Source organism: Acanthisitta chloris, unplaced genomic scaffold (assembly GCF_000695815.1).
Source record: "Acanthisitta chloris isolate BGI_N310 unplaced genomic scaffold, ASM69581v1 scaffold39362, whole genome shotgun sequence".
NCBI classification, from domain to species: domain Eukaryota; kingdom Metazoa; phylum Chordata; class Aves; order Passeriformes; family Acanthisittidae; genus Acanthisitta; species Acanthisitta chloris.
Genome location: NW_008661725.1, coordinates 5,563 through 18,094, shown reverse-complemented (window position 1 = coordinate 18,094; position 12,532 = coordinate 5,563). Strand labels below are relative to the sequence as shown.

Here is a 12,532-nt window from a genome sequence, read left to right as displayed (position 1 = left end):
CCCAGCAGAGGTGAGACTGCCTGTCTCACCCTTGGCGAGGGAGGAAGGCTCTGCTGCTGCCTCCTGGCCTGCATCTGCTGCCTCGTTCTGTCCCAACCCTCCTGCACTCCCTGGATCTTGGTGGTCATCTGTGCCTTCCCTTTGCCTGGCTGCATTGGCTTCCTCCTCCTTGCACACTGCGTGTCCCAGCAGCTCCTCTGCCGTGTGGCTCTCTTCAGGGAACAGGCAGTCGATGCTAGTGGCAGTGGATTTGCTTTCTTCCTGTAGATTTTCTTCTTCTACAACCATGATACCACACACACCATCAGTCACACTGGCCAGGCTCTTGCCCTCTGCCCCAAGAGGTGGCCAGCTCACCCTTACCCTCCAAAGACCTTGAGGTTTGTTCTTGCAGGGCTGACAGCTCCGTACCCTCCTTGCCTATCCCACGATCATCATTCATCTTCTTGCTGGTATGTGCAGCTGTAGCAAGAGGCTGTTTTGGATCATCCAGCAATTGGGAGCTGGAGCCCTGGGAATGCAAAGGAGCCTCGGGGTAGGCAGTTGTGGCACGATGCCTTGCTGCCTTGTATCTCTGTAAATACAAACAAAGCAGCGTGAGAGACGAGCCCAGCTCAGCTCCTGTCACTGCAGCAAGCAGCAGCTGGTCCAGGAACACCTGTACAGAAACAGTGGTGAGTGGCAGGGGCACAACTGGTCTTGGCAGCTCCTGGCCTGGCTGCTGAGGCTCTCAACAGAGAAGGGTCAGCTCCTGTGAGGAAAAGTGGTGATATTAACATCTGAAGTCCCTCTCATTGCTTAATGCTGAGCGAGTGCATGGCAGACCTGTGGCTCCTGAGACAAAAATCATGTTTTGGCAACTGTTAATCTCAGTCAGACTCAGTACTCTGTAGATGTAACAGTGCAAGTGACAGCTCCTGCCTCAGCTACTGCCAGGACACATACCCTGGGCACATGAGGCTCTGCACTGCCCTCAGCTACAGGTGTGATTTCATGTTTATCAGCCAAAGCAAGACTTAAGTTGAAAGCTTAATGTTTCTTCACTCTGTTGATACAATCAGTGCAGTCAGTGGAACTGCTGACAAGAACATTAAGATATCAAGAATATCTTCTTGTTACAAGGCACTGAGGTTCTCTACAGAATAAAGGTAAGTGTATAATCAATAGCATGACTCATTCACACTCGCTATCATGATGAACCAGCAGAGGTCTGTGAAGAGATTAAAATGCCTACTAGTCATGTTCAAGACTGGATTTCAGGAGAACAGCAGCTCTCTAGCTGGCTAACACAGTAGGAACCCGATCTTCAACACCCAGACAGAGCATGAGCTAAAGGACCAAACCAAAGCTCCCTCTTTCCCCCAGCAGTTCCCTCTACAATCAGCTCTCTGCTCAAGGGTTCCTTGTACTGACACTAGCATTAGACCTGACAATTTAAGGGAACAATTTTGAGCACAGTGGCTTTCACCAGTCCACAGTGTGGAAATACAGCACACCTGACAGGCAGCTCTACATTGTAATTCAGTTCATCGTTGCAGACTTGTTCTTTCTCTGCTGTCAAGTAGTGGGATATGCACAATATCATACCACATTGGATCTACATCAGTCGAGTCATCATGTTGTACCCAAACTAAAGCAGGTGCAAGCAAGCAAATTCATATTCAGAGTGATGCTTTGAACTGCCTCAACAGCAGGCAATTCTCTGCTTTGAAACCCTCTGTTAAGCTGCTCTGATGAGAACACCCCAGTAACTGGCAATGATTTAACTGTGACAACTCCAAGGCACCTAGGCAGCCAAGAATAATAGTTATCTGCCTGCAGATATTTAAGGTTGGACTCTTGTCATAAATAATTCCCCCCCCGCCAGGTCACTCTGGCATCCATTTGAAGAGCATCTGATTTCAGCTCTAAGTGGGCCAAACGAATGACATAAGTGACTGCTACTGCAGTTTCACTCTGAGCTGCTCTAAAGCAAGCCAAGAAAACTGCAAGGCTGATCCCTTCATTCCTGAAATGACTAGCTGGAGGAGTGGGAGAGGATGAGCAACCATGAAGGAGCAGCTGTGGTCTCTTGCCATTTCCAAATCCATTGCTCTAAGCACTGGCTTCTGCAGCTCCCCACCCCTTGCTGCAGACAGTGATGGCTGACTAGGAATAGTTTCTTCTGTCTGAAGACTAGAAGAAAAACATGAGGTTTTGGGGTTTTGGGGAATGTGTCTGTATGTTTAGTTTGGTTTTCCAAACACTCTCAAAAGCTGGTAGGGAAGCACAGCACATTTTGGGAGTAATCATGGGTGCAAGGCAGAGGACAAAGTTGGTGGGGGAGCCTCCCTCCTAACCAGGATCAGGGAATACCACTCTCCCACACAGGCAGAGCTCAGGCAGTGGTCACGGGAGAGGGCAGAGACAGTACAAGCCCTGCACACCCTCCACAAGGTACTAATCCAGGCCCCTCACCCCCTGGCAAGTCAACAAGGACAGAACGATGGAGGCAGATTCCAGGCCAGCCCAGGAGGAAAAGCTTTAGATACAAAAGCAGCAAGGGGCATTATGACTTCTTTGGGTGGAGCCAAGAAAGCAAAGGAACAGCATCATTTGGCAGAGCTTTGTGCTAAGGAGTTTCTAGGAAAGGGTGACAGACAGACAAACAGACAGACTTCCTCTTGCAGGCTGACCCTGGGGACAAATGGACTCTCAGCTGCTTCCATCACATAAAGAGTCTGTAATCTTCAATTTCCAGATTTCTCAGGTGAGGGATTTTACCAGGCCTCTTCATGGATGAATGACACCCACAATTTTGGCTGAAGGAGCTGTTCCTGCAGTACTGCAGAAGTGTATGTGCACACTCGTTTACAAGGAACAGCCTCTGTCTCTTGTCCTGCCCCCACCTTGACCCACCTGTCTATCAGAGAAGAGGCCTAGAGTGACCGACAGACTCCACAGGTTCAGCAAAACAGAGCAGACACTCTGAGGAAGATTCCCAGCCAGAAACAGGCAACAAGATGACAGCAGCAGTAGCTGGGAAGCGCAGGACTGGATTTAGATCTACAGGGTTGATGGCAGACAAACAGAGCACGCCAGGAGAAAGCGATGGCACGGTGGACACCAAGGATGATGGAAATGAAGACAAGACAGCTAAGGTGGTGGATTGGCTGGAGAGACACGCACGGGGGGTAACAAATGCCAGGCCATGCAATCGCCAAAGGGTCTGACCTGAAAGTTCTCAAAATGCATCAGGGACTTGCAGTGTGCGAGCCGGGCAGCGGAGTCGCTATGGTAGAATTTGTGACACAGCCTGCAGAGGTAACCTGCGACGGGGACCAGAAAATCCAGGCCTGCGAAACGGGAGGGGAAGGGAAATCACAGATCACATTGAATGGAACTAAAATAATGAAAGCATGTTAAAAGGGAAAGGGGAGGGATAAGGGTAGAGAAGGGAAAAGTGGAAAGCTTTGCTTCTGTTAATCAGGGATTTGCAAGATGACTTGCTGAATATCTCGTCTTACCATGGAATGGCTGTGGTTGATATTCAGAGAGAAATCTGGCTGCCAGAGCAAAGAAACTACACAGAGCATTAAGGAGGGGAAAAAGGGGAGAAAAGAATACAATGGAAAACTACAGAGAACATGTGATCTAATGTAATGGGATCAAACCAAAGCAGAAGACAGCAGGCGCGCAAAGAGGAACACGCAGAGAACATTCACAGCATGAATCATTATTCCATCTGCCACACGATAGTGGAAGGTTACAGCGATATGGAAGATTGGTGTAAACAGAGCTCTCCTTGGGCACAAAACAGCCTCTGCAGAGCTGCCCTCCTCACAACACCAGTGGCTGAAGTCAGAACCACTGACAGGGTGGGGACAGACACAGCCATCTGGAGGCAGCACTGCCCACCAGGCCAGCAGCACAGCTGAGAACGGCTAGGTACAGCGTGGGGGTTCTGAAGCAGAGGAAACATGCACAATTTGGGCTCTAGCAGAGAGTTTGATACTGTCAGTGCTGCTCAGTATCTCTGTGCAAGCTGCATTTCTGTTGGAAAGCATTCCCACCAATATGCTTTCAGACTCCATCTTTTCAGAGCACCCCTCATTTGCTACCTACTTTCTTCAGTACTCCTGCCCTACCTGTTCCATGTCCTACCTTAGAAAGGTATCTGGCTCTCATCCTTTCTTCTTCAAAGCAAAAGGCAGCTGACAAACATCAATCACATCCTTATGTTTTATCACACAGTAATAAAGCAATGTTTGGTCTCTCCTCCAGGCAGCAGTGACCTGCACCAATCCAATGCAGATGCTGGAGCACTATGGCCCAAGAAGTCATTGCAACAGTAGGTGGAGACCATTCTCTCTTACAGATACAACATGTGGCCAAAGAAGGCTCTGTTAGCCTTTATGCTTAACTCTGCTTGCTTACCATAGGCTGTGTCTGGACAATACTTCTCACTTCCTTCGTAATGCTCCAAAGACACTTCCTTCAGCCCAGTCTGGAAACCAAAAGAACATTAGTGCCTACTGTATCTATGCCAATTCCCTTCCTGGGCTCCTGCATTTTTCAGGAAAGCTTGGGAGCAAAACAGAGGATTCACATACCAGAGCTGAACAGCACCTGGTGATGACCAGAGGCAAACCCCAATGTCAGCAGGCCACTTCCATTACAGGGGTTAAAATTACCCCTTGCCCTCCAAGCCTGAAGTAGCTTGGCCATGTACCTCCTTCTGGAAACTGCTCTCTACTGGGAAAATATTTATGGAGATAAACCTCCGCACATATGTTTGCTATGAACCTTAGCTACTGCTGGGCTAGTCAAAGAGACTGTGTCCATGACTTTGTTAAAGACTCTACTGAAAAAGCATTACTGGTGCTCCTCAGCAACAAGGTCATGTTTGAAGACAGCAGTAGGAGCTGTACAGCACAGCAGAAACCCCTTCCTGCACCCCCACACAGTGCCTGGTTGTCTTTTGCATCAGCCTGTGTTCTGGAAGAACCCCAGAGCCCCCACCCTCCTGCTGCAGGGTGACAGGTTGACCAGACTCTTGAAAGCCTGAGCTTCACCAGTCAAGACCAACTATGTCACAGGATCCCCCAGCAGATTCTTGGGTAGGTCATTCCAAGCATACCTGATTGGCAGTAGAATCCTCATTCTCTGTCAGCACTACATCAGGGTCTTCCTCCTCACCAGCTCCTGCCTCCTCCTCCTCCTCTTCCTCATCATCATCTTCAAAGCAGCCAACAGCATCCACAGTGATCAACTCCTCTGAATCTTCTGGGCTGCCTAACTCCTTTTCTCCTAGCCTCACCTGTCAGGTGTGGAAAAGAAAGATCAGCTCAACTTTGCACTCCCCATTTAACCAAGGAAGAGCACAGACCCTGGACAGATTGTGTTTGATGAGCAGAAGGGACAGCAAGAGGGGCACAAAGCTCTCTCTCTTCTAGACACATCTAACTCCTTGTCCCTTTTTCACTCAACCTCTTTTAGCTCTAACAACTGAAGTGCAGCAAAACATGGAAATTAAAACAGCATTGGAAGAACTGCACATCTTCCTTTCAGCCCTGCAATAGTCAGGGAAGTAGAAAGTTATCCTGCCCCACAGTGTAGCTGCCTCCAGACCTGCACAGCTCTCCACCCAGGCAGTGTTACCTCTTTGGCTTTCTGTTTGTGCTCAGGGGACTTCATATGCTCCACGAACTTGCGAGGGGTCTTGAAGTGACGACTGCAGACAGTGCAGAAAGGACGAAGGGAGCGTTTGGCCAGCTGAGGAAAGAGGGACAGGAAAGAAAGACATCCCTAAGTCACAACAGGCACTGCTTCAGAGGAATGCTGACAAGTTCTGTGTGAAACAAAGTCAGCCCTGCATTTAAACCAGGGAGACCACAAAGAGTCTTTTCAGTAGAAAGATTTTATCCACCAAAAAGATGGAAAACATGCAGAGCAAAACAAAATGTGCCTTACAATAGGTGCTCAGGCACTTCTCCCCTCAAAGCCAATAAATATGCTCACCTGCCTAAATTATAGCTTGAAAAGGCCACCACAAATTCCTCCAGTCAGCTGATTAGCTGAGTATGATAGGCCATATTTATTGAGATAAGTCAAGAATTACACACTAGAGCTGTTTCAGTGCCAGTGAGCAGGGGCAGGAGGCAGCACAGCAGTGCCCTCAGACAGGCAGGATGTTACTGGCAGAAATTTTTCTGCATCCCTCCACTCCATTCGCTTCTCCTTTGCTGCTTGGGGAGCAGGAGATGCTAGGCACTCCCACTCAGTCCCCACGAAGGTGAGTGCAAAGATGAACCCCACACTATGGCTCTTACCTTGTGCTCTTGGGTCCTGCGGTGTTTGATTAGATCCCCCGTGAAGTGCACCTGACACGTGTTACACCATCGCTGCTGGGTCTCTCTGAAGTGACAACAGACAGAGCTGTAAGTCACACCTTTCCACATTCTCCATGGAATACTGCAGTTGCAATCTGTCCTTGGCATTGTTTTCCCCACCATTCCTATTTTTACAGGCTTGGATTTATCTTCTCCCCTTCCCACCCAGTTATAGGTTGGCTTAGCTTGTGCTGATAGAAAGGCACCAGTTAAAATAAGTCTCTAACCTGATCTACTATATTAAAAACTACACAGCAGGTCAAAGTCAACTCTGACATCCTTCAGCAGTAAGAAAGGTGTCTGGAAGAGCTGCCCTTGAAATCATGGGGATTTTGTACCTGTCCTAAAACTCAGGGGCACCCTCGTGCAGCAAGGAATTTCAGAACCCATGTAGGGCCACATTCAGATTGAGCTTTCTAGCACAGACCAACACTTACCCATCTTTTTCTGCTAGCTCCTTCTGCTGCTTCACCATGGGCAGTAGTGAAACAAAGCAAACACTGCTCATGTGCTGAATTTCCCCAAGTCGCTGCTGGTGCTGAATTCCAGCCATGTGGGACTGGAAATTCTGAAAGAGGTTAAGAGAATAACACAGAAAATAATAGGTATGAGCTATGCTTTCCATTCTTTTGACTGCTGTTTAACAATGAAATGGTATAAAAGCTTAAGAGCATGGTTGCCTGTGGATCCACCCACATTCCCTCTCTAGCAGGTTGCTTGCCAGCTCTCAGGAGAGGTTTATTTTATCTGCATGCTTGTCATCATTCTTTATGTTCCTTGCTCCTGAAGCATGAGCCCTTGCTAACAAGTCTCCTGCTGCACCTCCCCATGGCAGCCAGCCATCTAATTCCCATCTCTTGACCACCTGGATCCCTGTCAGACCTGTGCAGTTTTACCTGCTGACTGCAGCAGTTGGTCTTGCAGATGTAGCAGTAGAATTTAAGGACGGATTCAGGGTTGGGATCAGCTGTGCCCACCTCACAGGCCCAGTGCCCTGGTTTCAGAGCTGTGGTACTGATAGCTCTGCTCTCACTGCTCTGCTGAATAGTCACTTTCAGTGAACCTCCAGAGCTCAACACCTGCCAAAAGAATGAGTCAGGATTAAGTCCAATCTCTCAGAAGAAAGACACCAAAAATTACACCTGCTTTATGTAAATCACCTAAACTCTCTACCCCTTAGGAAAATTCACTTAAGCTTAAACTCCCAGGAGGCTGATCAGATCAGAAGGACAATCATACATGCTCCTTCTCCCAGAGCTGCTAAATCAGAGATCCTTGTGTCATAGCACAAGAGCTATTAGCACAGATGGATTTTTCTGCAGCCTCTGTAGTCACTGTATGATCCATTCCCTGGGGACTGAAGCCATAAACAATTGTTGGTAAGGGATACGATCAGCTCACATTTTTTCCACTGCAGAACTAAAGGCAATTCAGGACAACACCTGATGGAGTCAGAAACTCACACATGGGCAGGATGACACATGTGATCACATCAACAAATGCCTCCAGTTATGGAAGACTGTCACACCTGATTACACCCCTGGAGTAAAATCTTTGTCTGCTCACAGATTTAAACAGCACAAGGACCTGGTTTACTATCAAACAAGTGGCGCATGTATTTCATGCAAAGACTCCCAGGTTGCATCTTTAACACCATCACCTGAATTTTTTTCTACACCTGCTCTCAGCAACTTAAAAGGTGTATTTAGCTATGGCCCTCCACATACAGATTCTTAAGTGGCACTTTCCACTGAGCTTTCCAGATGAACACTGGAATCCTAACGAACCATCCCCAATCAGCAGCAGGTAGGGAACAGGCTAGCAAAGGTACAAAAGCAGCAAGTCAGAGCAGACTGTGCACTAATTGCAGACATATTATGCCTTATTGCCAGGGACAACAGCTTCCAGCAGGAGACAGAGCTCCAGACGTGGGTGCCAGCTGGTTCCCAGTGGCAACGGTTTCTCCAGGATGGAGGGGGAGGTTGTATGTTCTGCACCACCCCTGCACGGAGCGGTGTCTGCTCACCTCAGGAGCCTTCAGTTCCTCGGAGAATTTCCTCTCTTTAGAGTGATCTTCAGCTGTGTACTCCTTTGCATTGTCTGTACCTAAGAAGAGAGTCCTTTTAGCTGCCTTGAATCAAAACAGCAACGACAGAAAAAAACAAAGCAGCAGGTGAGTGAAGAAGGGAGTTTTCCTCACAGTGCTGTTGGCCATAAGCCAGTTCATAAACCTTTCTCCAAAGAAATCCTTATTAAAGAGGGAAACTTCCCTTCATTTGCATTTTGTAGGTAACAGATTTTGGGGGAACCAAGTTTAGATTTGGTTTCTAGATTTTTTTCTCCTTTCCCCATCCGGTATGACTGGAGGAAGGACATTTCTGATGAGACTCACAGAATCTATGGGTGCAGTTCAGCCAGGAGTGCCCTAAAAGTGCAAATCACAGGGTTCAGCAACTCACCATCAGCTTGGACACGGGTGCTTGAGACTCCTGCTCTCCTGCTGTCTGTGGCATCCTCTAACGCAGATTCCTCAGTCACACTTCAAGGATATCAAGAAAATGACCTTATTTGCCATGTTACAGACAAAGAGATGCTGAAGACACACCAAGGCACAGGCTGGGGTCTAGCTGCCACACTCTCCACTAAACCCCCAAACCAGTCAGCTATTGGAAGTGGTATTTCACGCAAGAATTTGGCAGAAAGAAAGAAATCCAGTGAAGAGTGGGTGTTCTAGAACACATTCAAAAACAGAAGCCAAATAATCTGGACAAGAAGGTTACAACTGATTTTTTGGTTAGCTGCCCTCTGCTGCAAGAAGCCTGCAGGGAAATAAGTTCATACATAATCAGAGCTCTGAGAACTCACTCCTGTCGTGACTGGTGACCTGCAGGGAAACTGCAACACCCAGACAGTGCTCCTGGCTGGCACGAGGGAACAGAGACCTGCCAGAACCCAGAGAGTTCTCCATGGTGTCTTACAAGGATTCCACCACAGCTGCCTGCTCTATTCACACCAGTCGTGCTTCACTCCAGAGCCCCTACAGCTCTGCCTGTGGGGGAAGTGGGACTCTACAAGATGCAAATCAGGATCTTGCTTTATTTGGTATTGGTAATCTGCTAAGGAGAATAGATATCCCAAGGGGACTGCTGAGAACAAATGTTTGACTTTTAAAGTCTACTTTACAGTACTTTTCTCCATCCCCCATTTTTCCACCATGACTAAGACTTTTCACCACGGCTTGACTATCTGCTCTGGGGCTGGCTCAAATTCCCACCTGCTGGTGTCCTCCTGCCAACAGGAAGCAACACTTTCTGCACAAGGAAGACGTCTGACTGCACAGGTACCACATCCTGTTATCCAAACACACCCTCCCCCCCAACTTATCAGATTGATAAGTGCTAATGTAACTGGGTTACACAGCTATAAATATGCAGCAGGGTTTGGGCAGTACAAACACGAATCAAACGAGAGTGGCTGGCATTAACATTATTTGGCAAGTGCTGCCAGCAGGCTCAACACTAACTGTACCACACACAGATGGTGCCAGCACTCGGGGTGAGGGTTTGCAGCCTGAACTGCAAATCTAAGGAGCAATCTAGGGGAGCAAAAGCCACCACGAGCTTGATCTAAGGAGGAAATGGTGCTCTATGGATACTTGTCATGCCATGCTAGCAGTGGGTGTTCAAGGAGAGTTTGAAGATGACGAGTGCTTTCTGCATTGGGATGAGGATGTTGTTCCAGGTATACAGATGGTACATGGGAGCAAAGGCAGAAGTGGGAAAAACCTGAAATGAAGAAGGAGGCTGGTATTCCTGGCTAAGGGGAATTGGAACAATGAAGCATGAAACACAAGTTTGGACATGGATGGGGAGAATTCCCTTCTCATCTGTGAAGGGCAACATGAGAACAGTAAACTCATTTTTTTCAGTGATCCATCATCTGTTCATTGGAAGTGAACAGAAACACTTCAAAAAAAAAAAAAAAAAAAAAGCTAAGGAGTGATCTATTCTAGGTAAATACCAGCCATAATATATGCATCAAATCTGGCATCCCTAACTGCTGCTCACGAAAGGATTTTCCTAATAGCAGGCTTGCTGCAGTGAGAGCTGTCATTCCTCACACTTGATTCTTTTTTTCGTTGCATGTAACAGGACTTTGATTAATACTCTGCTAAATATTAATGTAATTAAAATTAAATTAGCTTTGGCAAACAGATTAACAAAGCATACACCCAAATGTATTTGACCTAGCCTTAATTGGATTTATTCCCTTTCCTGCTAATCAGAGTCCATAATTCAGGATGGTCCCTGCTCACACGATATTTATCACTTCTTCATGTTTCACTTTGATGTTCAGATATTACCTTGATCATGTAATCCTGCAATATTCTCCCTAAAGCTATCCATTAATCTCTAATCTACAGATGGCAAACAGCAAGGTGAAGAAACTTGTCCAAAACCAGGCGGTGAATCGCTAACGGGGAAGACAGGAGGGCCCAGGAGTCCTGACTCATCGCCGCTAACATATGTTGGAGAGTTCTCAAATCGATGCCTCCAGAAATCTGTATGTGCTGCCTCCTCTCCTCCCTCGGCACCAGCTCACGGTGACAGTTCTGGGAGAGGCACAGCTCGGTGCAGATGGCCCCGGGAGGTGCCTTCCCACTAGATGGCAATGCAGCCCTGCCTGTCCCTGGCACCCGTGGCCAGTGTGCTGCCCGCTGAGCTCCCCTCGCGGCTAATAGGATTGCCTGGGCTATTTTTACCCAGCAGACAGGGGTACTGGCAACGTAGTCCTTGCAGGAGGGATACAGAACTCAACGCTCACGGATACACTCTTGGATACTAGGGAGTACTGATTCCCTTTATCACTGCTCAAAATAAACGACCTTCTCCTACACTTACTGTAACCTAACATATTCCAAGGCTTTTCCTCTCTGCTCATTTCACTTTGTGACATTTAGGGAAGAAAATCAGAGAAATACATTAGAATAGAACCATTCTGCTTCTTACAAGGAGGAGAACACATAGGCAAACTCTGCTTAGTTGCATATTTAGAGGAGCTGCATCTCTCATTTTCCATTCCCATCACTGGCTCACCCCTGGCAGAGACCCTACCCCACCCTGGATCTCAGCAAGCATCATGTTTTCTGAATTGTCCATAGGCATCTGAAATACCTCCAATCTGTCAGACATCAGCCCAGGACATTACAACCCTAACTATCAGAAAGCAAAATTAGACAACAATTCTAAGCTCAGCAACTATTTCAATACCCTGTTCAATAAATACCTCTTCAGTCTTTTTGCTGCAGGCTCAGTGTTCAACATAGCCTCTGTTGGAATTCTTGGCTCTGCAGGAAGACAGAAGGAGATTTCCTTAGCAAAGCAGACCATGCCACCTTGAGCGTGTTCCGTGAGCAAATGGCAAATGCCAATAAGGTTCTGTCAGAGCAAATAATACTAAAACACTTGCTTATTCTGAACTCGAGACCTGTACTGATAAGGTTAGGTAATGACCTCAGATATTTGAGTTTTCTTGCAATGTCATTGTGTTAGGTGTTGTCCAAAAAGAAATCTGTTTTTATGCCTATTAAGTGGGTCTCATTTCTACATGAAATCTAAGTGACAAGAGCCCTGATCATGGGAACATTAATATAAGCCAAGATGGCACATATACCTGACAGCAATCAGTTAATCAGGTAATTTTCACCACTGCATATACCCTGTCACAACTTCCTCACAGACCTGCAGTTTTAGATTGGGCACTCTTCAATCAGAAACAGCATTCCCACATCTGTATTGTGCCTGACACTGTAAACAATTCAGTGCCAGCAGTTTCTGTTCTGGCAATTGGGCCATAAGAACTCTTGCAATTCATCTCTTTCTTAGCATGCTGATTGCAACTGGTTCTGCTTACTGTTTGGCTGCATGAGATGTTGAGTTCAGCATGGGTAAGGCAATGAGAAAGCTTTAATTTCAAACCAGTTTTGGGGTTTTTTCCCCATCTCATATGGGGCTCACTGCAAAGTGACTTCTGAGAGGCTTCCACACGACAGATGGAGCTAGCTCACAAAACCCCAAAATGCCCTGGTATAAGTGATACATAAAGCACATAGAGAGCCAACAGAGGCAGTTAAGTATTTACAATTAGAAACGTAGCTGATT

The 12,532-nt window shown here is 47.1% G+C and overlaps 1 protein-coding gene across 1 annotated transcript in view; it reads right to left on the bottom strand.

Moving 5' to 3' along the window:
* CIZ1 (CDKN1A interacting zinc finger protein 1) overlaps window positions 1-12,532 on the bottom strand; it is a gene marked incomplete at its 5' end in the record, with an annotated part of 16,670 nt that continues 4,138 nt past the window's right edge. Inside the window, 11 exons of the mRNA XM_009070322.1 lie at window positions 1-574; window positions 3,214-3,335; window positions 4,417-4,486; window positions 5,120-5,299; window positions 5,641-5,754; window positions 6,312-6,396; window positions 6,809-6,939; window positions 7,268-7,450; window positions 8,398-8,477; window positions 8,831-8,910; window positions 11,658-11,718. Of these exons, the coding sequence (XP_009068570.1) occupies window positions 305-574; window positions 3,214-3,335; window positions 4,417-4,486; window positions 5,120-5,299; window positions 5,641-5,754; window positions 6,312-6,396; window positions 6,809-6,939; window positions 7,268-7,450; window positions 8,398-8,477; window positions 8,831-8,910; window positions 11,658-11,718 (1,376 nt within the window). The remainder of the gene's footprint in view (window positions 575-3,213; window positions 3,336-4,416; window positions 4,487-5,119; window positions 5,300-5,640; window positions 5,755-6,311; window positions 6,397-6,808; window positions 6,940-7,267; window positions 7,451-8,397; window positions 8,478-8,830; window positions 8,911-11,657; window positions 11,719-12,532) is intronic.